The sequence below is a fragment of the Camponotus floridanus genome, unplaced genomic scaffold (assembly GCF_003227725.1).
Source record: "Camponotus floridanus strain SB8 unplaced genomic scaffold, Cflo_v7.5 scaffold29, whole genome shotgun sequence".
In the NCBI taxonomy this organism is placed as follows: domain Eukaryota; kingdom Metazoa; phylum Arthropoda; class Insecta; order Hymenoptera; family Formicidae; genus Camponotus; species Camponotus floridanus.
In genome coordinates this window covers 1750653-1778121 of record NW_020229425.1, presented here as the reverse complement: position 1 = coordinate 1778121, position 27469 = coordinate 1750653, and the positions used below count along the sequence as shown (strand labels likewise).

At 36.0% G+C, this 27469-nt stretch overlaps 2 protein-coding genes across 3 annotated transcripts in view; both read right to left on the bottom strand.

Moving 5' to 3' along the window:
* On the bottom strand, positions 1 to 3863 carry LOC105255468. 2 transcript variants are annotated; one of them, XM_011264765.3, is made up of 3 exons: positions 3272 to 3863; positions 2892 to 3010; positions 1 to 2720 (listed from the first exon to the last, which is right to left on the bottom strand). In XM_011264765.3, the coding sequence occupies exons 2-3, from the start codon at positions 2985 to 2987 to the stop codon at positions 588 to 590; spliced, it is 2229 nt and encodes a 742-aa protein (XP_011263067.1). In that variant the 5' UTR covers positions 2988 to 3010; positions 3272 to 3863; the 3' UTR covers positions 1 to 587. The 2 variants fall into 2 exon arrangements, with proteins under 2 accessions (XP_011263067.1, XP_019884409.1); XM_020028850.2 differs by lacking the exon at positions 3272 to 3863 and having other exon boundaries at positions 2892 to 3250.
* Positions 3864 to 4410: 547 nt separating this feature from the next.
* The window catches only part of LOC105255467, a 90126-nt gene continuing 67067 nt past the window's right edge, over positions 4411 to 27469 (bottom strand). Inside the window, exons 3-13 of the mRNA XM_011264764.3 lie at positions 21857 to 22012; positions 16464 to 16653; positions 15559 to 15626; positions 15022 to 15186; positions 14146 to 14315; positions 13869 to 14060; positions 13186 to 13782; positions 12913 to 13114; positions 12620 to 12824; positions 12297 to 12426; positions 4411 to 9475 (exon numbers count right to left, since the gene is read on the bottom strand). Of these exons, the coding sequence (XP_011263066.1) occupies positions 6817 to 9475; positions 12297 to 12426; positions 12620 to 12824; positions 12913 to 13114; positions 13186 to 13782; positions 13869 to 14060; positions 14146 to 14315; positions 15022 to 15186; positions 15559 to 15626; positions 16464 to 16653; positions 21857 to 22012 (4734 nt within the window). The 3' untranslated portion in view covers positions 4411 to 6816. The remainder of the gene's footprint in view (positions 9476 to 12296; positions 12427 to 12619; positions 12825 to 12912; positions 13115 to 13185; positions 13783 to 13868; positions 14061 to 14145; positions 14316 to 15021; positions 15187 to 15558; positions 15627 to 16463; positions 16654 to 21856; positions 22013 to 27469) is intronic.

The window sequence follows — 27469 nt, the reverse complement described above, 5'->3', positions numbered from 1 at the left end:
TTTAATGTAGGAATGTAAGGGAAAAAATTACTAGCATAAATATAACTGATAGCCGTAACAACCGAGATATTGAAAATCTAGCTAAAATCATAATCTTAAATTATTATGTATAAATAAATAAAATTCTAAACACTACTCTTTATATAAACGTTTTTATCTTCACGTGGAAAAAATATAGGCAGTTTTTAATCGTCGCGATTTTTATTTGCACGATAATTTAAAGTGCAACTGCATAAATCAAGAATCCTTTGTTTTGAACGAGATTCATATCACGGTGTTCCACATCATTAAATTATACAACTATTTCATTTATCTCATCTATCTCAATTATACAACTATCTCAAAGGATACAGTCAATACTCTTGCAAAGAGTATAATAATTATAAATTAATTTTAATATAAGTATATCTTGCTCACGCGTTGTACAAAACTCATATCGACATTATACTCATATTTACATTTAACGCTTTTTGGTTGTTGATAGGATACTTACGCTTTTCCATTCTTCCAAGCTTTTTATAATAAACTTGGCAGAATATAATCTCGTTCGTATTTCTTATAAATAAAATATATTGCACGCTTTTTTATCACGACATGATAATAGATTCTTGCTTGTAATTTTTGGGATCGAGACTTTCTTCTATGGAAACGAATGTAAACCCATTCATCTTCGCACTGGTGTTCTCATTATTCATCGAGTCTGTGTCGTCCTCATTTTTTATTGTTACTGTTTGAAAAACTGAACTCTTGATGTTATCCTGTGTTGTTGTATCAATAACAGAAACTACTTTATCCTTGTTTAGATTATCGGATGTATCCTGGCAATTTATGTCCTTCGTATCCCTTTTGTTTGAATCATTTACTGATGTGTGATTTATTTTTTTTTCTGAGAGTTTTAATTTCTCTTTCTTCAATTTGGCGTCTGCTTTATCAGAATTTAATGTCGCGTGCGTTTTAACATGATTTTTGAAGAAAGCAAACGATTTGCAAACATAGTCACATTTATCACAAGCAAATTCCTTTGATCGCTGCGTAAATATTTCCTTTTGACCATTATGTTGTTTAGTCATGTGCTTCTTCATATCGTATTTATTACTAAAAGACTCGTCACAAAGATTGCAGAAGAAGAGCTTCACGCCCTTGTGCTTTGCAACGTGCATTTTAAAATACCAATCGGTGCTGAAATGTTTCGAGCAATAATCGCAGAAAAAAGTTTTCTTCTTCTTTAAGACCTTTTGCCCTTTGTGCAATTTTTGTATTGAATAATGCTGTATCGGAACCTTCGAGGCATCCTTTTGTTGCGTTGTGGTAATAGTATTAGAAGTAGTAACAGCAGTAGCTGTTGTAACAGTGTTAACGGTGGTAACAGCGTTAGTAACGGTTGCAGCAGCGGGCTGAAGAGGTGATGGATTTGGTACAGTTACCGGTGTGGTTACCACATTTTCCGCCATAATACAGAATTTGGGGATACCTTGGGTCCGATGTAACAATGATGGAGCGGTTATCAAGTTAGTTATGGGCACCACGCGTATTGGCGTCAAAAACGGTTTAGCCTGAATCGGCGTAGTCGTTATAACGTGCGATGGTGATACGACCCAATTGCTTATCGTCAAAGGCTGAATAGCGGTAGTTTGAGATGAACAAGTTGCGAGAACGTATTGATTCTGCGAAGATGGAACTGAAGTAGAAACAGAAGTAGCAACAGAAGCAGGAATGGAAGTGGGAGTTGAAGTAGGCGTCACGACGTATGATTTCTGTTGCAGATTGGGGAACCCAACTTGATTTATCGGTTGCGCTTTGCTTTCGATCGGACGTAACGTGTTTTGTGGTGAAATCGTAAAGGGCAAATTTCCAAAAATATTCGCAAAGTTATTTGCTTGGGAATTAATTTTAATAGGTTGAGCATTAGATACATTAGAGCCAACTGATTGAGTGGTGGGTACTGAAGTTATGGTGATAATCGGTTGTTGACTAGGCGTTGTTTTTGGAATGATTATTATCTCCTCATTTTTGCGCAAAGTTTCCATCGCTTTTGCGGGATCCGAGTAATCGTTTCTCTTCATTTTCGTGACTTCCAAAATTTGCAGCTCACGTTCACGCATCCTCTCCTTTAACAAGTCCGCTCTATCCACATTATTGTGCCTGTACTCGTTCTTTCTTGCGCAATTCCTATGATGTATCCGAGATCTCCATCCTTCCAGCGTTATTCCACAAATATCGCATACGCGACATTTATCGCATCTGTATAACTTTATTGATGCCTGACGACAACGATTATGATCGATACTCAACGCATCGCAATATCTGTTTTTGCAATGCTTTCCAACTGGTGCATTAATCTCTTCCTCTTCTATGTTCACTGCTAACATAGGTGACACTCTGTCGTTATCTACATATTGTTGTACCATTACATCACAAACAATATTCTCGCACGGTTCATTGTGGCCACATAATTTTTTTTTAATGGGCAACAGAGCAATTTCCGATTTCTTGTCCTCTATTTTTGAAGGCAGAAGATTAGCATCGTCTCTTTCTTCATCCGGTATCATCACAGGAACTATTGATATCGCAGATGGTTTCAATGTTGTTGCATTCATGCCATTCTTCTTATCACCAAATATATCCTTATCAAGCTCGGAACTCACTGAACTTAAAGGAATCGTCTTAATAATAATATTTGGTTGATTAAAAAGGCGTTTCACTGGATCTGATTGCAACATCTGCAAATAATAATATTGTATTTTGTAAACTTGTGTAACACTATAACTATGACTGATCGCTTTGGTACAAACAGTAACACTTTTTTTTAACATAGAAGATATTCTCATGTAATATACCTTTCTTTTTATTCATTTATTTTTCTATATTTGCACATTAGCCATGTAACTCACCTCGGACAAAGTGATTTGCGTCATGTTGTTTGGACACATGTTGGACGAGTTTATGGGTACAAGTTTGGGTAATGATGCATATGCCATCTTCACCATATCGACATTCAATGTAGGTTTCCCTATAATTTGGAAAAATTCGATCAAAGGGCGTCAAATTTCACAGACTTTCAATAATTCTGCTCCAATTATTCGCTCACAACCCAAAACAGAGCGAACACGTCAAAACGAAAGGTCGCGCGGCAAAAAATCCACACTCGGTAGGTTAGCCTAATTTATAGATAAATTAATCTAGAATTATATCTAAAAATATATCTAGAATTCCCCGCACACTTGCGCGATTTCATTCAGCCATGTATATGGAATTTTTAAATTATACTTACGAGGGGGAGAAAGAGAGGGAGAGATAGAAAGAGGGAGAGCGAGCGACTCGCTACGATCGATTCACAATCAGCGTGCCATGATTTGGAATTTTAATACATATTCAGCATGTTGTTGGCGTTGCTTGTGCAATTCTCCGTATCATACACAGTAGTACATGCACGGTTTTTTTTCTCCGGAAGGAATTTTTCTTGCGGCGATACATACACGATTAGGTCGACAAACCGGAGCCTCTTAAAGGAACGATAATCACGCTCCAATATTCGTTCGGGAATCGGCGTCGCGTGATCTGTCAAACGCGCGATCGCCGTCGCGACGGTGAAAAATAGCGGCAAAAATCGTGAAATTAATTTTGACGGAGGTGGCCATCGACGAAACCGCGATACACACAAAGGTTCCGCGCATGCGCGCGTTTACTCACCGCTGCTGCCCGCGCATGATCGATCTTAGATCTCGAGAGAAGACCCGCTTTTTTCCTTCGTTTTTTTTTTCGTACAAGTATATTTCTCTACGTGTTCTATTCTTTTTACTCTGTGTTTTTATGTCCTCTCTCTTTGCTCGTATTGGAAAATATCAGTTATGTTATTTCATGATTATATTTCTCTTATCAAAGAAATTAAGATTTAAAAAATCTTTCTATAATATAGATTTAAATTAGATTATCTTTCTTGCTTTATATTTTCTCTGTATAAGATTATAATTTATGCGTATGTGAGCTAATTTTTTAATTTTATCTCATATGTTATTCTTCTTTGTCACATACTTTTCTATTACTTGCGAATTTTGCGTGTAAAAATAGTATTTGTACAATTTTGTAATATTTAGAAGTTACAAAGTTTTAGATTTTAATTAAGAATAAAAGAGAAGAATAAACAGAAAAATAAAATAAGAAAATATAATAAAAAAATAATTAAATTAAAGAGTTTAAATTAATCAAATTTAATATAAATTAAAAATAAAATATATAGATTTTGTGCCAGATATAACAAGGATTAAATTTGCAATTATTACATCTTGCATTATATACACAATATATCCTACATTGCACTACAAAATATTAAAAAAAATTTTTTTTATCGACGTTGGTTCTAATTAATTTTTGCGCAAAATACGTAAATACAGAAAATAGCTGGGAGAAATATTTAGTTGGAATAAAGACTTTATTGTAACATCGTAAAGGTTTAAGGTAATGTACACATTATCGTAATTAATTATTGTAGTACTTATCTCAGCAGTGTCATAGATAGGATGCTACTTATCTTTGGTACTGAATGTACAATATGTATTGCAAATTGCAATGATGCTTGCTGTTATTGTTGTTATTTATTTATTAACCGATGTAAGATGAAGTTTTGAACTTCATTATATGTCATCGATGATCGTTATTTTAAGCCAATTTGTTGGATGATTTTTATTATACAATTGAAATTACAATTACACGTTGCAGTATTTATTTAGTGTGAAGTTTAATTCTTTTTTCTCTCATTTTCTTTTTAAAGAGTACTTTTACTAAAATAGCATTTATTTATTAATAATAAGCTGGTTGTGTTGAGACTCCTCGTCGAACCGTATGCAAAACAAACGCTTGATTGTCTCGTAATGAAGCAACACATACACATATGACATCACGCATAGACAAACAAGTGGAAAAAGCAATGCATAATACGTGAGTAAAAAAGTTTTATTGAATTTTCGCGAAATTCTTTCGTGATTTCTGAATATACTCGTGTGTAGGAACTATTGCAAATTGAATACTATGAATAAAAAATCATGCACTGGATTTTTTCATGTAACACACACAAGAATAAAGGAAAGAAAAAACGAGTAAATGCACATATATAGTCGGTTAGGTCAATAAAACCAAGTCCGTTCAATAAAACCTTTTCACACAAACCTTTTTACGCGCTCTTAAAGTAATAAAATCTACATATTTTTTTTATAGTTTCAAGAAAGCATCGAAGCTATTTCTCACAATCGCACGTATAATGCGTTAGGGGTAACTTACAACTTAACTTATCCAATTCGAAGGTACATTGTATAAAACTTAGCTCTCTCTATATATGTATGTGCTTATCTTATATAAACAATATTTACATGGATCAGTCAAATAAATAGTTTTAGTCTTTGCGTCGAGAGCGGCCTTAGACGAAGCAAGCCTTTATCGCTAATTCATTTCAATTTACGGGGAGAATGGTGAAAAAATAAAGGCGTGATACTGCGCGATCGAGAGGAAGTGCTTAATTTATTCCGGCTTAATTCATTACTGTACTGAAAGAATATCGACTTTGTTCAATTCGCAGTGTTACTATCGAGATTGCTAACACCTAGACTTTTCTAGCTAATGGCATTTCAATTTTGACTCCCACAGAATCTCCAAGGTACAATTTTGTATCTATGTGTGTGTGTATATATATGTATATATCCTAGATTTCATTACATCTTAATCTTTGGAAAGAGGCCTTCTATTAACGTCTGTCAGATATGACTGCGATTTCCGATAGCTTTCATCAATTTAACGGTGCGTGACAACTTTCAATACCATCTACTTATGTATCGGATTCAATCGAGGGCACAGATTTTCGCATCGATTTTAATAATTCATCAGCCTTCGGTGGATTAATAAAATGAATACAAGAATAAGAGTGAAATTTCAAAAAGAGAGATATCTCCCTTCTTATTTTCTCTATTATCTTTATTTATCTTGCCTCGATCCGATCGCCGGATTTCAAAGATCTCTCATAATGGGGCCCTCATCATAGCAGTGATATAAAATAAATTTTGGTCGCATCTATAGTCTGCTAGTCTTACAACAAGGTGACGTATCAGTGTGTGTATGTGTGTGTGTATTTCTGTGCAGTATATTTCTTTATACATATACATATATCACAGAGATCAATGAATTTCGTAACACGCCCCCCTTCTCCAATTTTAAGCGAAGGTTTCGAAAATAATGTCGCTTTACCTCGTAATATCGCTTCTTATAAAACGCTTAAGATAAATATTACTAATATTGTAAAAGATAAATATTACTAATATTGGTAATTATTGGCTTACATAGGTACGCTTGAACATCGGCAATGTGGGTAGTTTCTACAAAAAATATTTGACAATTTTTAAGTGGATACTATTTACAATTTTCAATACTATGTCTCTCTTATGTAACGGCCACGTACGACCGCAATTTTACAATATTCTGACAAGAAATATAATATTTGCTCGTAAAATTAGCGTTTTCTTTTATGGATCTTAGAAGGAAACATTCGCGATCCTTGTACTATTTCTTTCAACATCCGTTTAAGGATTTTTAATTAAGAAGTTACAGAGACACATATCGCCCTCGTATGTGTATCTACTACTTTATACACGTGCACGTTTACATCAGCGTGAATGTGTGTACTCGTTCACGTATATCTTCTCCAACGAGATTAAATCAATCATCGTAAACATTTTAAACGGCTTCGTGGACTAGAATGTTTCAAGTATAGATTTCTCTCTCGTGACGATTACTTCTTTTTCTTCTTTTCAGTGCCGCTGCCGCTCACTTTCGTCACTTTGGTCGCGTCGACACCGGCTTCTTATTGTTTACACTTGATATAGTTCTCGTGACACCAGAATTGTTCTTGTTCGCTTCAAACTTTTGTTGAAGCGACGCCACATTGGACTTGCCACTGGCCGCCCTTTGCAGAGGATTCCTTCCTCCTCCATCCTCGTTCTTGATCGTTTCCGTCTTAGTAGATACCTTCGCACCCTTGGCATTATTCGAATCCTTGATGGATGACGACAATGATTTAGCTAGGCTTGCATTGCCGGTCGGGGATTTCTTCCTTTCCGAGAGACCAGTAGTTTTGGACGTAATATTTAGAGGTTTCAACGGTGTCGTAGGCGTCTTTTGCCCACCATTTCTTGGCAGCGTGGATATCTTGTGAGCGGATGTCTTCAATGGGAGACTGAACTTGGGGTTGCCGCCCACAACGTCCGGCGACTTTGTGCCGCCTTGATTCGCGTTCGAACAGCTTGAGACCAGGTCCGGACTATTGAACTTGCCCGGATTATCCTTAGGACTACAAGGCACATTTTTGACAGATACAGTTGTACGCGATTCCTCTTTATCTAATTCGCTATTCGACTTGGTCGCGGTCAGTTGCGTTTGCCTCGCGTCCGAACGCTGCTTCGTCGAATTTATCGAACTCGCGTCGGACGCTTTTGAGGAAGATTTCAACGATTTTAATGTATTATCTGAACTTTGTCTCGTGAGTTTCACGCTCGACTCGGTCGTTTCCCTGGAAGTCGGACTTTTCGCGATATTCGGTGGCGTTTTAGTCCTGTTCAAAAGCGGCTTAACCGGAACTTTACTCTCAGTTTGGTCGTCCTTCTTGATATGTATCAAATGAGACGGTCGAATCTTCGTCGGAGCGAACGGTTTGTGCTCTACAGGATTCTCAGGCGGCTTCATACCGAGTTCTTTGGACAGTTCGTCATTTATATTAGGATTATTAGATTTCAGGGTATCTAGCTTGCTTTTTTCGATAGGTTTCAAGTTGTCGTTCGCGTCTGAAATACTTTTATCTGTCTCTTTTCTGTCCATTTGAGGAACATTTATCACGGATGGATGAAGATACCCGGAGCTGGTGGTGGAACTCGAGGAATTAAACTTGCCGGAAGTCGAGTTTGAATAAACGCTCCCGGGTGTCTTGTAGTGACTCGAGTTCATGTAACTACCCAAGGAACTGTCAGAGCCTGTATTTTCTGCATTTTTCGACGCATCCTCATTATTATTCTCCCTCTTCTTCCTGGTCAGCGTCGAAGTGGAATATATAGAATCAAAGTGGCGATTCGAGATCTCTGATACAATTTCTGATAGCAGACCCATCGATTCCAAGTCGTTCGCACCAGCGGTGGATGTCGCGTCGATGCGTTTCGGTAGTTTATATTCGTTATCGGTTGATATTGTTGCCTCCAATTCTATGTTCTTCCTGTTCTTCTCCGGCACGGATTCCTCTATCACCGCATAAATATTGTCATTCGTAGGCGATTCCTCCCTAATCTCTCTCAAGGCTGATAACGAAGATTCCGCAATCAAGTTCATGCAGTCGTCGTAAACGTCCTCCGGCTTCACGGGTGGATTTTGATAACCAGGCAATCCTGGAATTTTTATCGCGTTCTCGACGGACTTTTCTGTCTGCGCGATGTTCGGCGGACCTGGAGGTGGCGACGTAGGCCTCGTGCTGGCGGGAATACTGGTGGGTCTTTTAACGGGCGTCGTCTGACGCATCGAACCGAATGTATGGACAAGAGGTTTTGGCGTAATTTTGCTGTCTCTCATGGACTGAGCGCGCAGGACCACGTTTTTTTTCTCGACTTCGGCCGCTGATATCACCGGGATGACTGGTGTGGCGATCTCAATCTCTTTTTGAGGTATCGGATTGGAAATCTCCAAGTTTCTTAAGATTTCCTTGTCGATGACTTTGTTGGCCTTATGATGCTGGCTCCTCGGCAGAGAATTCGTATTCCTTTCGTCCCTCTGAGAGTTGCTTCTCATGATGCCAGAACCAGGACGCAACATCGATGCGATTCGGTTGAGCGTGCTGCCTCTATCCGGCTTCTTCTCAGGTTCTGGCAATACCACGTTCGTCAAGGGCGTACTGTTTGGTCTCTGCGGCTTTGCAGATGCCGTGGAACCGGTGGTTGGCGGTGCCGGGGCTGGACGCATGGGTACATCCGGGGCAGGTCTGGTGGGTACCTTGGCTACCAGTTCAACAGACGTGCAGGTTGTAGCTGCCAATACGGGACTGCTGATTAACGGTCGCGCTGTAGATCCGGGATTCAATGGCGGCAACATGGGCGCGGTCGCATCATTGACATCAGAACTTAACAGAGTACTTTTTTGCGATACATTGCATCTTTGCATATTCGACTTAATTACATTTGTCTTAATTGCTACGGTAGGCATCCACCCTGGCGGCGGAGGCGGAGCCGATTTCGTGGGTTCGGCCAGTTTGGATTGAGAGTGGATCGGCGTGATCGTGAAGCCTTTAAACTGGCCAAACATATTGTTGGTGTAGCGCTCGTCGGCCTCTGTCTTAGGTAGCAAACTCACGCACGCCGGATCCTGACTCAGGCTAGAATCGATCGTCTCGATGTTACGAGACATGGGGCTTGAACGATCAATCGTTTTGATTAGCGATCCATTGTGGCCGCGATCGGTCCTGAAATTTGAAGCAGAATTATAAGCGAAGGAACTGGGGAACTTGTAAGCGCAATTATGTGATATTTAGTGCGTGGCTAATGAAAATATTTTGTTTGTAGTGAGATAAATCTGAGAATCTATTTGTTTTCATATATATTAAAGTATAAAATACTAGTGTTGTTTTTCTCGTGCACATCTCGTTGATGAAGCAAAAAAATAGGTGTTTTTCAAAATATTAAAATAGTACGAGAAGCAATGTATAAATTAAAATAATACGAGAAGTAATGTTTAAATTTAAAATTTTTTATTGTATACTGTACGCTTTATCCTTATACATGCATACGTGTTCAGCATCGTGAAAAAAAATCATTTATTAGCATTTCTCTCAAATGCATAACTATTCACCGCAAATCCAAACATGCGCAGACAAGAAATAATTGCAGGGAAATGTTAGTTACAGATTAAGATATTAGTACAGCAAGCAGTTGGAGAAGGAAATCATTGAGGAAAACTGAAAACACTGTATCTCGATACTACGTTTATTAATAATAATAATAATAATTGTACAATTATCAAAATATGAGTATAATATTCGTTGTATATTTATCTTGTATATTCAAGAAATGAATAAAGAAATGAAAAAATATTTTTTATTAATAAAAATTAAGTACTTCTTAAGTAATCGTTAATATAATAAGAAATAATCAATAAACTTTTCACGGCTTTTAAATTATATAAATTGTCAATTTCGCAAAATGCAAAGCCAGTAAGAAGAGAATTTTTATTCATGCTCATGCTCATATAACATGATTTTCTGCACATGCTCTACAGTTACGCAACACTTGTCAATAATCTCCGTCTTTATAGCGCAATATGTCCATGTAAAAAATATTATTTTTATAAAATTTATATAATAATTCGTTGGTTTTCAATAAAGGAACAGTATTCTGTTCTGCAAATTTGAGTACCTCATTTAACATTAATTATAATGCATTGACAGATTAATTTGTCTCATATAAAATTCATATGTTTTACAGATGTATATTAATATTGTAAAGTATATTGATTAAAGTTTTTATTTAGATATTTAGCTTCTATATTTAATATATAATTAAGAATAAAATAAGGCCTTCCAAATTAGATAGCTAGTTTGTTTTTTTAAGTACATTAAACAATCACTAAGAACAAAATGCTGTTCTAATAATATTCTTAGACATGTTAAGTTTGCGATCACATAAACAATGCATAATGCACGATTACAAAAATGTATTAAATTTGAAATGCTAAAGAAAAAGTATTTACATCAATTGCCTGCAATTATTATTTCTACATCTCATTATGCTTATAACATAAAAGAATCTGTCTTGAACAGATTTAATCACGATAGACACGCGAGAAAAAGTGATACGATTTATATTATTTACATTTATTCTTAACTATTAATTTCACTTTTTATCTAATCCGTTGAAAAATATTATTATAAAATTTTGTCTACACACACACACACACACATATATATATATATATATATATATATATATATATATTATATATATATATATATATATATATATATATATATATATATAACAATATACTGAAGAGCATATTATGACTATCAGCAATTGGAATCACAGTAGGAATTACTTTAGCGTGTTCTGGCAACAGTTATATCCAAATATTGTTTCTATATACCACCACCATTTTCGAGTCCCCGTATATGTTATAATGCAAAAATCATAACTCGTTATAATAAGAATGCTATGATATTTGCACTATTGAACAAAATTATTCTTAATTTAACGATCTACTTCATATTTATTTAAGAAATATTATATTCGATTAATAATTAATTCTGATCTTTTTTTAAATTATTATCACAATAATAATAATATTAAAATAAAATCTTTGTATAATATTAAAATAAAATCTTCGGATTTTTTAAATTCGATTTTTGTGCAAATGATATGTTTTATTTAATTGAAATGATTCTTTTATGATTTATTGCAATTTCTTTCTCTGAAAATAAATTCAACTACTATAGATTATAAAACAGACTCGAGATTCATATATCATAATGTATTACATAAACAATAAATCGATAAATTCTTCTAATAAACGTGAACATACGTGAATTTTCACGCCAAATATCTACGCGTGATTAGATTCGTATAGACAGATCAGATATCGCTCAGATCTTTGGTTTTAAGCTTTGAGCAGGTGCCGGTGGGGGTGGTGGCTTTTTATTATAAAATGGAGTAGGCGTTTTCGAATTATTAAATAATACGTCCTTTGGAGTAACGTCAGACGAATTAGCTGGACTTTCATTCAAGTGTTCGAATTTGAATTCTGTATTGAGCGTAAGTCCTTTGACATTTTTAGGCGATTTTCTCTGAATCTGTTGAATACATTCCGATATCTTGGAGCCTAATTCCGACTTATGAGTAGTTTTCTTCTGGATTTCAACGGCAGGTATCGAAAGAGTCGCAATGTTATTCTGTATTTGGGGTTTCGCGCTAACGTCCGGTTTTATTTTGTCGAATAATAATGACTTTCTGTACTCGATATTATTGCTAAATTTAATAGCGTCCGGATTGGTGGTGGATATCAGATCAGTCTTAGTTATTTGTAGCGACTCTTTCAGCGCGGCGTTATCACTGATTGTGAATATTTTGTTCGCATTACGGGTGATATTCTTTCGTTTCGGTGTGAAATAGGCGACGATAGTTCCGAAAAACATATTACCGGCAGTGTAATGTGTTTTTGACTTAAGAACACCGAGTGACTTTTTAGCATGCGGTTTGCGTTTCTCTTTAAAACGGTTGAAACTAGATACGTACGTAGACATCACGTCCTTCTTCCAGTGCTGTGAGGAATTTCTGACGTACCAAACACTGAACAGCAGCAGAGCTATAGCGGGCACCACTCCCAAGAAGATAATGTAGAGCACGGTTGCGACATCGTTTCTCGCTGATAACACATGAAATGAATATTATACAGTCACAGTCAAAGATATAGATCTATAAATATGTAATATATCTCAAACGTTTTTTTCTCAAGTTAATTATCAAGTGTTTTTCGCTGAAATTATTTAGAATGCTAAACAAACTTAATTTTTTTACTTCTTATCGATTTATAACAGTAGATATAAGTATATATTCACCGTTTGGATCCTCGGCTGGACCGCTATCCTCGGAGCCTCCGATTCCGGGATGAAGGCAGTCAGGTGGTCGAAAGCCACGGCTACAATGGCAATGGCCAAGACTGTTACATACTCCGTTACCGTTGCAATTATTCGGACAGGCTTTACCACTAGATACGGATGCTCTCAAATCCGCTACTGACATACATTTTTGATTCACACACATCTATAAATAAGTAAATTATAATTATTCAAACGTTTCTGGTCTACTTCACGCTTAAGAAATCAGACTTTCATCGTTGGAAATATTTTACCTTTCCAGGTGCACACTTGGCACCGTCCGGGGCGAGTCCAGGATCGACCTCGTTCAATCCAAGATCGACTATAGCCGAACGGCATGGTATTATCCTCCCGCCGTTGTTGATGAAGGAATGGCTCAAAGTTGCGACCGATTCCATGCCAAATTCTAATCGTTCATTCAAGTGTCTACAGTGTAGCATGCCGCAGAGAAGATTTCTACAAATTCGATTACATTAAAATCCAACTTCTCTCACATCATTCACATATACGATATAGTTCCAACTTACTGATCGTTGCACTTGATGAAGTTCGCATCAATGCGATTGTAGCCGCAATTACCGTTCTTTGTACCTCGGTTGTTCATATCGTAACATTGCGTGTCGGAGGACCAACCGGTGGGACCCCACAGGAGTTTGCACTGATCGTCATGTGTCCTGCACGAGCCTTGATAGCAGAAAGCTTTGCCTACGCTACAGATTTCTCCGTCCATCTTAAACACGTCCGCCGGACAATATTCGCTCTGACCCGTGCAATATTCCGGCAGATCGCACTCATGTTCGGCGCTTCGACATTCTGTACCCGCGCTCTTCGGCCTGCAGGTCTTCAGATCACAACACTCGCCGGTGGCACAGCTTGCATTACTATGCAGCATGCAAGTAGTCACGTTGCAACAGGGATTGTCGCAGTTTTCCTTCAGGCCGCAATCGCACTGCTCGCCAGGTTCGACGAATCCGTTGCCACATATGGGACTATCGAAGAGCTTCTGCGGTTTGTTCCTCAAGCAATAATCCATACCGTGCTCGAAGGCTATGGCCAAATGTTCTAGCGAGCATGTGGACCAGTGCGTTGGCCCGGACGAGCCGCTGGACGATGCCATAATGCACCTGGAATAATAATTAAAATTGGACTTGAAGTGAATCAACAATTGACAAATACAATATTATTAAAGTAAAATAAAGCCACGACGTACTTCTCTTCCGGGCAGCCGCAATCCGGCCCATCGTGTTCCATGCCAAAATTATGGCCCATCTCGTGAGCAACAGTGGCCGCGACTAAACCAACGACGTTGGAATGATCCATGGAGACGCCGCCAGAGAATTCATAGGTGCATATCGGTCCCTTAAGAGCTTTGCCGACTACTCCGCCTTCAAAGGTAATTCGCCTGTTGTCGAGAAAGAAAAATATCAAGCTCGTTATTATTTTACGCTAGTTTACATAATGTATCTCGCACTGCGAGCTGCACTCACGTCAATAGCTGGGCGTTATCGTTGGGTATATCCTGAACCAGCTTCTCCCTGCGGTAACGCAGGAAATTGGACAGAGTGGTGTCGCCGTTCGATGATAGATTTATCTCATCGGACTCGGACCACACTTGCACGCCGACCAGAGCGATGAATACGTTCAACGGCATGTACAGCTGCAAACACACCGAGATATCCTCGTCTCGTATTTTGCATGGAGATTTCACAGTATCGCGATACGCTTGAGTAACGCGCTAATTAATCTCTTTGTTCCGTTGCGTCAGAGTATACGCAGAATACACCCTACATCGCGCTTTCTCCCGGTTGTGGATATAAGATCCATCATTGTCGTCGGCGATAAATTAAAAAGAAAGTGGAAGGATGAAAAATATTTGAGCTCCGAGAAATCCGAATTAACAGGATCTAACTTTTGGATAATATCAAGAATTTTAGTTTAACTTGTTAGCGTAATTACCGAGAAATTTAGTCTTAATAATGCATACATAATAAATCAATTTTTGAAAGATAATAAATCTACGCAAAGAACGGCTCACATATGATTAACAAGATTCATTAAAGTTCTCGCGCTTGTGGTTCCCACTTTCTGAAGAAAGAAGGCTTGAATATCCATGAGAACGTAATTGTGTATATAATAATCAAATTAGCCTAGATCAAGTAAAATTCTAAAAGGAATGAAATTAAACCTGAAGGCTCTAATATATTTCAGCGAATTTTAGGAAAAGGAAACCGCAAATGTTCAACGTGTCTAATTGGATAATGGAGTTGTTGAACTAGAGCCGCGCGTTTTAGCTCGTTCTCATTGGACTTGAGGTCGAAATTAATTATACGTCCAGTTAAGTGATGACGACCGACGTTACTTACAGCGTTGATAATGTTGGCGATGTCCTTACAGTGCTGATGTACTTTATCCAGGTTTTCGTCGAGCGCCATATATTCCTTCTTGTCGATTACAAGTACTAGCTCGACATAACGCGACTGCCTGTTCGCGTTGTAGGGTCCCCGAATAATTTCAGCCGCTCTTTTATGCTACAAAAAAAGCGATATTAATCATAACACTCACTAATTTCAATTTTCTTCATTAAAGTTAATTTATAATTTAGTGCAAGATGGTTCGAATTTGTTGTACATCTTTTATCATCAATGCTTTAATAATTAATAAAAATTAAATTCTATTTAAATTTTTGCAAAAATACAATGATTCCAAAAGGTGTTTCCAATTGCCTAGTCCAACAAAAGGGAGGAAAGAACGGAAAAACAGGAAAGCGTGTACGTGCATTCAAGTTACCGCGGATATAAAACCTCCTGCGTTCTTTGAAGCTTGTAATTTACTTGAAGAGGAAGGACAGGAAAGAGGTTTGCGCGAAATTTTTTTCTACGTCGTTCTCTGCACATACGTACCCTAGAGAGTCTTTCAGTTTCTCGATAATCGCGAGGGAGAACGTGGTGCGGCGGCGTGCCTTCGTAACCTGGAACCGAGGAAAAACGTCAGACACACAGGAACACGATCGTTGGCAGCGAGATTCCCGGTAGGACCGGGGGACAAAGAGCCTCCGAGGCCTTGCTCTCACATTCGTTAAGACTGTTAAGGAGAGACCAGTCTCTTTCCGAGACGGGTCTTTGAGTCTGCTCAAAGAAGGAGCGAGGGTATCGTCACTGAAGGAGGATGAAGACCCCAGAGAGCTACTAAGTCGCGTTTCTCAAAGCTCGTGGATACTCTTAACAAATCCGCGGAAATCGCTTTACCTAAGTTTCTCGTGACAATAATCAATCTTGAATGACAATTTTCACGAAGGATTTGTGAGTGTCGAGTTGTGTGAGTCAACTTATTAGTCATGAAGCTCTGAGATCTTAATTATGAATGTCGTTAGCTTCATAAGATATAACATGTGTCATGTATTCTCTCAATCTATCTCCTCGAAATAATAATCATCTCCACTTTTCGAGGTGACGCTGTCAAAGAAGCGGACGTTTGTAACGTTAGTAATGAAGTCGAGAAGAAAAATATTCTCCACATTGACAATAATAATGTCATTTTTTTTTTCAAATATTGACATTGACATGCTAATAATATCAATCTTTCTTTATCAAATATCGACTTGCTAATAATATCAGTCTTTTTCTTTCAAATATTGACATTAACAGGCTAATAATATCAATCTTTTTCTTTCAAACACAATTTTTATCTTTTTCTTTTTCATATTTCTATGGCGGAAAAGCGTCTTATTAAGCATGAGATTCTTTAAAGAAACGTTTATGCAAATAATATAATAATATGAATGATTGATCGTGCAAGGTATGCTTACCGCACGTATTATTAGCGATGAGGTCGTTGTGTTTGTAGAGGTAATGTGAAGAATCCAAGCTCTCATCTTCCGGTTGGATGTGATGAAGGTTCTCACCATCGAAGATGACACCGCGCAATCCTCTACAAGTGGATAACGCAACCCACGAATCGGGAACATCTCGAACGCTACCTTGGTAATGACAGAGTTCCTGCAAGAGAGTTCACGCAACTCATAAATATCATCATTCGCTGAAATACACACTTGTTTTAAGAGATCCTCTTTTTCTCAAATTCCCCTCAATCTTATCGACATTTGAATGAAGTTTCTCTCTCGGGTCTCATCGCGTGGTTTTTACAGTTTTTACTTTATATATAATTTCCCTTGCTACAACAACTCGACAAAACTGGACAAAGTTGTCGTGTAACTTCATCACCGCGACTAAAAAATAAATACACAGTCTTTCATTTAAGCTTTTCAACTTTTAATTAAACTTATGCTTTCATTTTACTCTTCATATAAATAAATAAGTAAATAAATAAATAAGTAAATAAATAAATAAATATATACACATAACACATATACAGGGTGTTTCTTAATAGGAGCGAAAAATTTTAGATGATTCTTTGTCGAAAATTAAGGAGGGTTTTTCATATAAACATATACGCCTATAATATACTTTTCTGTGGAGTTACACTCCTTCAAAAATTAGGTTTTTATTTTTTTTCTCAAATTTAGAACAAGTTAAAGAAATGAAATTAGGTGGATATTTTCTATTAATAAAAAGGTTATTTATTAATATTTTTGTCAGTCTTCTGTATTGTTATAAAGGGATGAAACTAGTAAACCCTATTCAATTTTTTATTAGAACTTTTTCATGGGCCGGAATATGATCATCTAAAAATATTCATTAAAAAGTTTGATTTATTTAGAAATTTTTTTATTTCTTTTATTTTTCTCATGAAATCAGTAGTTTAAAAAAAAAAATACGTTATCATGCACAGCACAAAATGTTAAATAGCATAGGTTTCGAATTATGAAAGGTTAAATTTTGAAATAAAAATAAGAAAATTAAAGTAAATGTTGGAAAAATTGGAACAAAAACAAAATTATAATAACAACTTAAAAACCTAAAAAAATAAAAACTAATTTTTACCTCCATTTTTGGAGGAGTGTAACTCCAGAGAGGGATCTAGAAATAATATTTATATGAAAACATCCCCTTTAATTTTCGACAAAGAATCTCCTAAATGTTTCGCACTTATTAAGAAACACCCCGTATATGTGTGCGTATATTTAATTGGAGTTTGATCTTTTCTGATTTGATTAGAGTTTGATCTAATTCTGCCATTTCGACTCATAATGCGCGTGATTCACGATAATATATCAGGAAATCGAGACGCTCGTGCTCGGGACTCCAAAGTTATAGTTCGCAGGCTTATCTCGGTTTCTCGGGTGCGCATCTCTGAATCGTATACATTGGCTCACAGTACAAATATAGTTGTCCCAGATTCTGGGACGTGCGCACGTCGTTGGCGAACCCCGGCGATTTTTCACGTTCCTTTTTCCGCCGCGAGGAATGAGGGAGGAGAGCCGTTTACTTCGGAGGGCAAGCACGTTACTTTCCCGAAAGGAGTTGCTCCGACAAAGAAGCACGATCTCGCTGAGGGTGAGTATCGGGATCGTCCCTCGCTCAAACGCTTTCTCCGAGGGCCATCGATCCAGAGTCCATTATTCGATTACCGCGTAAAAAGGTGTACATGGATGAGATTGAATTAACAAGGAAACGTGCCAATCGTCCTATGATGATTTAACGCAAGATTATTTAACGTGACGCTTATTTATTGCCTCTCGAGTATCTCGTTCGTTTTACTCCCTTGAAAATGCCATAAAGACTCTCCTCTCATCGCAAAATCTCAATCTCGATGACACTTAAAATCGATTTCTCAGCAGCAATGAATTTTATCACCAGAGAAAGAGATCTGTATTCTGGAAATTTCAATATTAAACGAAGTCGAGGAAATCGCGAAAGGGGCTAGGAATTTATTTGTATCCAAGGATCTGTTATATCGCGTACCTATAAGCATTCCAAAGGTCTGCATAAATTACAACTAGCAGCAAGTTTTCATGAAAAAGAGAAAAAAGTCGCACAAAATAATTTTTTAAGCAAATTAAATGATATCGATACACCTTGTTTTTGCGACTCATTTGCAGTAAGCTCGCGTTTAATTCACAAAACATCCGTAATCATCTTTCACCTGTATGCGGTCCAAGGATAATAACCGGGACTCGCTTGATATATAACGGACGGATAAAGCATACAGCTTGATTCATTGTCGGATAAGAGAAAAATTTCGCGAGAGCGTAACGTGCTCCATGGAAAGCGCGTTACGAGGCGTGTCGGCGGAATATGAAATTTTGTATTCGCCCACGGTAAGCTTATCCTCGCTTCTATTAAATGTAATATCGCGTGCGCGCCGCATTGGAGATTATGTAGATTTATATCACGAGAAAGAGAGAGAAAGAGAGCTGAGAGCGAGAGAAAAATACATTTCGTAACAGCCTCCTTATTACCAGGACGATAAATTTCCGAACCGTATGTTGGGAAGGTAAAAAAATAATGGATTTTAATCGTTCCCTCTTTCATAGGAGCAATCGTCGCGTCTATCGCGAATTTCTATTCTTTTTGCATCTCATATCCTTCTATTTTCTCTTTCAACGAGCTTAAAATTAGTTTACCCGCGCGGATAAACTGTATTTATATCGCGAGGAACGGGAGGTGGAACAGAACGATGGAAGGCAGAGCCGGAACCACCAATTAATTAAATACAATTGTGCAAAACAGTAAATACGGTGTCGCGGTGCCAGCGCAACGAACTTCAACAGTTGGCGACAACGAGTTTCACGCATGACTTTTGTCCCACATTCCGGATGACTCTTTCTTGCCCATCATCGTCCGACTACATGTTGCCGTGCAAGATATCGCAATTCATAGAGAGAAGCTAATCTTTGTCGTTGAATTAAATAGAATAATTAAGTAGAAAATCACTATATTATTTTTTTCCTTATTATTAATTTTAATTTTATATAATTATGTATTATACGTAATTATATATTATAATTTTAATTTTAATTTTATATAATTATATAATTATAATTTTATTTAAAAATAAAAAAATAATATGCTTTCAGCTCGTCATCTTAGAACAAATCCAAATTACGGTGACAAAAGCCAATATATCGAACCTTTAAACACGTTATACTGTTACTATATTTATGTTTGATATAAATATTCAAAGATTCACTGATATTGACATCTTGTAATCGTTGTTTAAATTTGTTCTATAATTTTGTTTTTATATTTCTTTTATATTATATCATATCATATCATTATTTGTGCAACTTAAAAAATGTGTTATATGATATTTATTCTATTATTTTTTATGATTTTTTTAAAATCCAGCTCTCTCTAATTTTAATAATTTAAATATCCAACCTTTATTATAATTTATTTAAAAATGTTACAATAAATTCAGAATCTATTTTACTCATCAATTCTAATTAAGATGTTGGAGATATAATTATAGTATTGAACCAGCGCAGAAATGCTTCTAATTGGAAATTGCAAAAGATATCTCAATTTCGTTATCGATGTTTGCTCATGTAAAAGTTGCTACTTTCACCGGGATGGTGTAATCATTACGCGATTTCGGCCATAACTTGATAATTGATCAAACATCAGAAATTTTTACCATAAAAAAATTTCCGTGGAATAAAATACGGAGAAATTTTATAGTCGCTGACTCAGTGAGCGAAATTTAGCACAACCGATTTCTCGATTGATATATATATCGAATAATACCGAATACATTTATATCGAATTTCTCGTTTTTTATTTTAATCTCCGCCGCTTTATTTTACAATAGCTACTGTATAAGGCAGTTAGTTAGAATATCTATGGAAAAAAGCCGTTATGATAGACAGTGCAATTGGACGATTAACGTGAACAATTTTCGAGTGTTCCCACAGCGATTCTCACGTTTTGCTCCCACTCTGTGGACATGTCACAATTCAACGTGTTCTGGGCTGTTTTTTTTTCCTTTTTTTTCGTCCTTCCTGCTTTTCTCCCACCGGTGCTTGAATTATAAAGCGGAAATACTGCGGAAATACCGCTCGCACACTTTTATATCGCACCCGTCATCCGTCGAGCCCAACACATCGCTACGCATTCGCGTGTGTTTGCAACGAAACGTTGTATTAAACATGCAGAGAAACAGAATGAGTCACCCCGATCGATTTCGGTCGTTACACCCGGTGTCTACTATCTATACCCATCTGTCTGCCAAGTCCATCCGCGATGGTGGCAGACCATCGACAAGAGGGACGGACATCCGTGGAGAGATTTTTAATTTTCGTCAGACCGGAAATTCGAGCGTGGAATCGAATGAACTTTCCCGGATATATTGTAGCTTTGAGTTATTTGAAATAGAAACGATGATTTCCATTTTGCCCGAGACAGAAATTAGTTTTTATTATAATAATGCCATTCTCTCTCTCGCTTTCGCCTGACATACTTCTGTCGATCCGATTATAAATCAAGCTCCGTCTAAAGTTTGCCAGCGTTGGCCGATTACGTTGTGAATAATAATGTGGAATATCTCGTCGGCAAGTTAATACGGTATAAAAGTTTTGTCGAATTAAAATTAAATTGTACGGAGCGACCTTCCTTACATGTGTGCATAAAATCGATGCTTCTATAGTCGACTCCTAGAATCATCATAAAATCGGGACTATTAACCCTTCTATCAAATAACTAAAATGTAATAAAAAAAGATGTAGGTGGGAAATAAAAAAAATTATACATTAATTATAACGAACAAATCTTGACACTTCTTTCTCGGGATATCAATATTAAACAGCTGATTCGCGCTTCAGCAATATTTAATGCAATATCTTGTCGCGCTCAGTAGCATAAGATCTTAAAAAATTAATGAGATAAAAGAATAATAAAATAATACTCGAAATTTATACGCGATAATTATATCATTAAAAATATTTAAAAAATTGCGAAACGTCAGACAGAGCTCGCGAAAAATGACATGTACAATGATCCCTCCTTGAACGGACAACCGCTTACACGATCGTAAATTTGACGTCGCGTATCACGCTATAAAATGGCGATAATGCCGTTCTTTATGTGGCCATTCGATACGTCACAAATCGCGCGAGTGAATGGCCGCGTGTGGCGAACGAACGTCAATAGCGTCAAGTGGAATGAATCTTGGATGCTTCCTCGGTCCTCTTCGTGCCCGATAAAATTACGCTCGCTCGATATCGATTAACCGACGTTGTTTGCGGAAAGGCGGTTAACACGCCGCGGCGTGAATACTGTGGGAGTACCCAAGTGTACTTACAACTTTCGACGGGGTGTTCACTTTGTACGTGCCGCGATGCTGGTGGCGTTCCTGATAGCCGACCGGAATTAAATCGGTGTTCAGTCGAAGGTCGAGAACGCGCTCGACACCATCCACATTGAAACCCACCGTCAGCACGTCCGCGTGCTCGATGTCCTGAAAAATAAAAAAAATATTGCAATTTAAAGTTTCCGTCTGCCAGCAAGTTTTTCCTCTTCCTCGACATCGACGTTACAAAAATGCAAAATTAGAACGTATTATCGATTCAAGAACATATATCGTATCAAGCTTATGAGAAATCGATTGGGAAATTAGAAGAGAAAGAATCAAAAACGAAAAATGATTTTTATAATTTATGTAAAAAATATAAAAGATATTAAAAAATAAATAATGAAAAATATAAAAATGAATAATATCAAATAAATAAATGAAATATAAATATATAAAATAAATGAAAATTTTATTTTATTCCATCCATATCCGTCATCATGTTTTATTTACTTTTATGTTTATATGTTTATATTACTATGTATTTATATTTAATTTTTGCCATATATAATCTAAAATTTCGATTATAACTTTCATATGTAATATTTTTTACATATATTACTCTCCATTATAAATTTCTTGTCTGCAAAGACCGATTCGTTGCAACTTGAATGGTGGAATAATAGCCGATTCTTTCTTGTCACCAGAGAGCCCGATCGCGCACCTGTTGCATTAATAGCGATAAAATTATGCTTAGACTTAAGAAAAGAAATTTTCTCTCTCGAAAATTGAACTGTCGAGATTGTTGTATCGAACTGCAATTAATTTTATACTCAGATGCTCCAACCATGAAACCGACTGACTGAGTATTTAACAACCTGAGAATATTGTCTGAACAATAAACAGGAAAATTGGACGTCGGATTTTCGAGGGAATATTAAACAAGCAAATAGCGAAACTTCCTTACAAATAATTAATTCAAATGTAATTTGTATATCTGTAAAAAAAAGTAGAAAGTTTGCAAAAATAATGTATCTGATAAAAAGTAGTATCTGACATTTGAATTTCGTTTATGAATTTTGACAATGACGGAAAAATACAATAATAATTTTACATGGTTAAAATTTGATCATGAATGATGAGATAACGTAATAACTCGATTCAGAAATTATCATATTCATGATAAACTTGTCTGCATGATTTCTACGCCTATTAATCACGACAGCATGAATTCAATCCTTGATTACCAGAGTAATGTCAATTATATCGGTGCAACAGCTGACTGTGCGTCGCATTTGTCGTTTTCGGTGCGATTAATCCAATTTGCCGACTGTCATATCGTTTGAAATCGCGTAAAACAGTTAACGTTATTAGATTACAATTCCGTGAGGCCGAAAAGCTCGATTCGAAATTCATAAGCTCTCCGAGAGAATCAGTACAGCGTCATCCCTTTCGAGTACGAAACGCGTGCCGAGTGCGAAATGAATTTGCGAATCTCGTTTGCGCCACCGGCATGGGTGATGTTTAATTCATGTACATCCCAGCCGAGATACTCTTTCCCGCTTCCTATAGACAAACGAAAAGCGAGTGGTGGATGCTGCGTTATCTGCGTAAACCGGATGCTGCACTGACGATGACACTGATGTTAACAGCGGTAAACAGCGGTTAACAGTCTGTCGGTGGTCCTGATTGTGAGAGAACAATTTGGATGAATTTTTAATCGCGCATATTTTTATCCAAAAAAATTAAATGTGCTATCTTTATCGATACGTTGCTCCGAATAAAGATTAAATTGTAATAATCGATTTTTAATCAATTTTAATCAATTTTTAATCAATTTAAAATTGATTTGCAATCAAGTCGACAAAAATATCAAGGTTCCGAAATAATCAGCGGATAAAGTCGTAGAGGAAGACATTTTAAATACAATATTATCTTATATTTCTGTGCCGTTTTACTTTTTAATCCGGATCTCTATTTTTAAAATAGAAAATGTTATATGAATAAATAAAATGTGCTTTTATGGCTGGAAATCAATTCAACGGTCTTTCGCTACGATTTATATAGATTGTGATTAAAAAATGGAAGATAGGAGAACGTTAAGAACCAGCCAGGATTAATCAAGGTAGTCGTTGCAACCGACGTTTTAAAAGCTTACACAAGATCACATTCTCCAGGCTACGTTTTACGTTCTCCTTACAATTTACGTCGACACAAAGAAAGCTTCTAACTAACCATCTTCCGTCCCACGCGTACAAAGACGGGATAGCGCGATGGAAGCTCGACTCTTAATTACTCTAAGTGCCGCGTTCAATTGAAATTGTGGCAGTAATTACTCGTGTAACGTAGCGCTACGAAATTGGAGAACCGCGCTTCTCTCCACGCTGGGATGGATAAATCGAACCAAGGTACTGCGCCAACATGAATTATTGATTAACCTCCTTGCTCTTCGACAGCCAACGCAATGCCGTCTAATACACCTTCGTGAACTCGACATTCTCCCCATCCTTTTTAATAAACTAAGTCTTCTATGAAGATGATAGTATTTCGTTTACAGTTGTTTGTAATAACAATAATTTTGCTCAAAACTATACAAAATAATATATTATTTTGATAAAATAATTGTCACTCGATTTCAAGATAAAAGAATCGCTGATGTATCTTGATTCGGAGTAAATAAAATTATACATAAAATTATAAAAGTATTATAACGAAATTATTATTACAAATAAATTATTGCAAACAAAATACTATTATTTTCAATAATTTTAAATTCAAGTTTAGTATTATTATATTACTATATTTATTCGGTTTAATCTGTTTTATTCATAGCAAAAAATTGGTTTCAAAATAAAATTTTATTTAGTAATGAAAAAGCCATATTGAAAATAGGACAAATATATTATGCATTGCTTGTGCAAAATATTGAATAATGGTAATAGAGATAAATTAAAATTAGCTAACTTGGTTATATGCTTGTTAAATATAATTATAAATGACATCGAGATCTCATTAAACTTGTAGAATAGAAATAATTTAATCGCCATTATTTAAAAATAAACAGATTGATGAAGAACCAGAATCTATCAGGTGAATGCAAACAAAATACTATTTTCAATATTATTTTCAATCATTTTCAATTCAAGTTTAGTATTATATTATTATATTTATTCGGTTTAATATATGTTTTATTCATAGCAAAAAATTGGTTGATGAAAAACCAGAATTTGTGATATATTAGATGAAATATGACTTTTTAATCATCTCCGTATTATTCTCTGTATTTAAAAATTGATTTCCAAAAAAGATTAATCGAAGCATTAACCAAAATGATGAGAATCTTCAATGTAATTTCTACAAGGCACATACTATATCGTAAGACAAGTGGCGCAGTAGTATTTCTTAGGAACCCGTCCAACGATAACCAACATAACGCTGTTGTATGGATCGACAGTACGTTCCTTTGAAATCCTTTCAACGTGGTGTATATCATTGTCCAGTGACAGTTAGCAATCTATACTTGGCTCGCGACCACTGCAGAAACCGTTTTTGATATTGTATCGTTGCTCAACTCTTACAGTGGCACGACCTGCATCCGTTTTCCATCGATATCGGGGAAACAAATACATATATATATGTATCGCGAGGTCACGGCTATTTGATATATTCGTGTATAGATATCTTATGATAGTTGAAATATTGCTTAATCTTCCAAATTTATGCTTTATTCAGTTAATCTCTTTCTAGAGGAGAATAATTGCTCCTTGCTTAATTAGTTCTCTCTTTTTGCCCCATTCGCAAGAAAAACCGTTGTCAATTTTCTCAAAGACAGAAATTCCAAGTCGACAAATAAATTAGAAAATTTTAGGTTTTAAATAATAACTTGCTAAATTCGACACAAATTTCTATAACGCTATATAAATATAATAACTGAAATAATTGAAAATTAATGTAAATGTATTTTTTTATACAATGTTCTTGGATTGGAAGTGGTTAAAACAGATCCGAAAGTGTTGCCAAAGTAAATGCGAAAGCTCGCAAAAGTTGGCGGACACTTTTTGCTCCTCGCTCTGTTAGCGCATCCCAAACAATTTATCCGGCAAATTCAACAAACTGCATTACTCGGCTTGAATTAAACAGTCGGTAATCGTTTCAACTTTTCCACGAGGAGAGAATCGGGCCGTCATTATTTCGTATGTCGACGGGAAAAAAATCGCTGTGCCGTCCTTTTAATCCCGTGTACAGAATCGAGTTAATTCAACGAAAAAAGAAAAAAGGAATGTAACGTCGGAAAAGAAAAAAAAAACGAACAACACGAAACGTCCGGTAAAATAGAAAGAAAGAGAAAAGAAGAAAAGTTTCTCCTTCCGACAACCGTAAAACTCGGCCGACGTGGCCCCTACGTTTCATTCATTGTGAATAAACTATCCTCGCTCACGTTTCTCCAGAATTTCCGCTTCTGTGGCTCTTCCTACACCGAACTCGCCGATTGTGCGTGCCCCTCGGAAATTCCAAGGGAAGGAAAAGAAAAGCTTGACGACGATCTTTTTGAGAAAAAATTCCAGTAGGGCCACGTAGGGAAACGTGCGCCAAAATGGCAAGAAAGACAAATTGAGAGGGTCGTTCGTATGAATAGAAATGCACAGCACGAGTCACCCCCACAGAACATTTTGATTAATCACGCTCGAAAGCAATTTGTGTTCAACATTCGACGGCAATTGCTAGCTTTCATATTTAAATATAATATATCTCGGAAGAATTTCACTCCTCCTTGTAAATAACATTTATATAATTTCTTTTATAAAAAAAAAAAAATATATATATATATATATATAATATGTTTCACAAATACATTTTCAACTAGTCAATATTTAAAAAATTGAGGTTAAATTAAAATAATCACTTTTTTTCTATGTTACATGCTATTCATATCTTGAATTATAATGTATAGAGTGTTTCTTAATAAATTCGAAAAATTTTAGATGATTCTTTGTCGAAAATTAAAGAGGATTTTTCATATAAACATATATTTCTACACTACTCCTTTCCTGTGTAGTTACACTCCTCCAAAAATGGAGGTAGAAATTAGGCTTTTATTTTAAATTTTTAGGTTTTTAGGTTTTTATTATAATTTTATTTTTGTTCTAATTTTTCCAACATTTACTCTAATTTTATTTTTATTTTAAAATGTAACTTTTCGTAATTCGAAACCTATTTAGCATCGTGCTGTGCACGATAACGTATTTTTTTTTCTTGAAAACTACTGATTTTATGAAAAAAGTAAAAGAAATAAAAAAGTTTCTAAACAAATCAAACTTTTTAATACATATTAGATGATCATATTCCGGCCCATTAAAAAGTTCTAATAAGAAATTGAATTGATACGGGTTACCAGTTTTATCCGCTTATAACAATACGTAAGGCTGAAAAAATATTAATAAATAATCTTTTAATTAGTAGAAAGTATCCATCCAATTTCATTTTTTTAATTTGTTCCAAATTTGAGAAGAAATAAAAACCTAATCTTTACTCTCATTTTTGGAGGAGTGTAACTCCACACGGAGAGATGTAGGAGTATATATTTATATGAGAAACCCTCCTTAATTTTCGACAAAGAATCATTTC

Coding starts and splice junctions, on each gene's coding strand:
- LOC105255468 (XM_011264765.3), bottom strand. CDS start 2,987: ATGGTGAAGATGGCATATGCATCATTACCCAAACTTGTACCCATAAAC. Junction 2,721..2,891: donor CGCAAATCACTTTGTCCGAG/GTGAGTTACATG, acceptor TATTATTTGCAG/ATGTTGCAATCAGATCCAGT.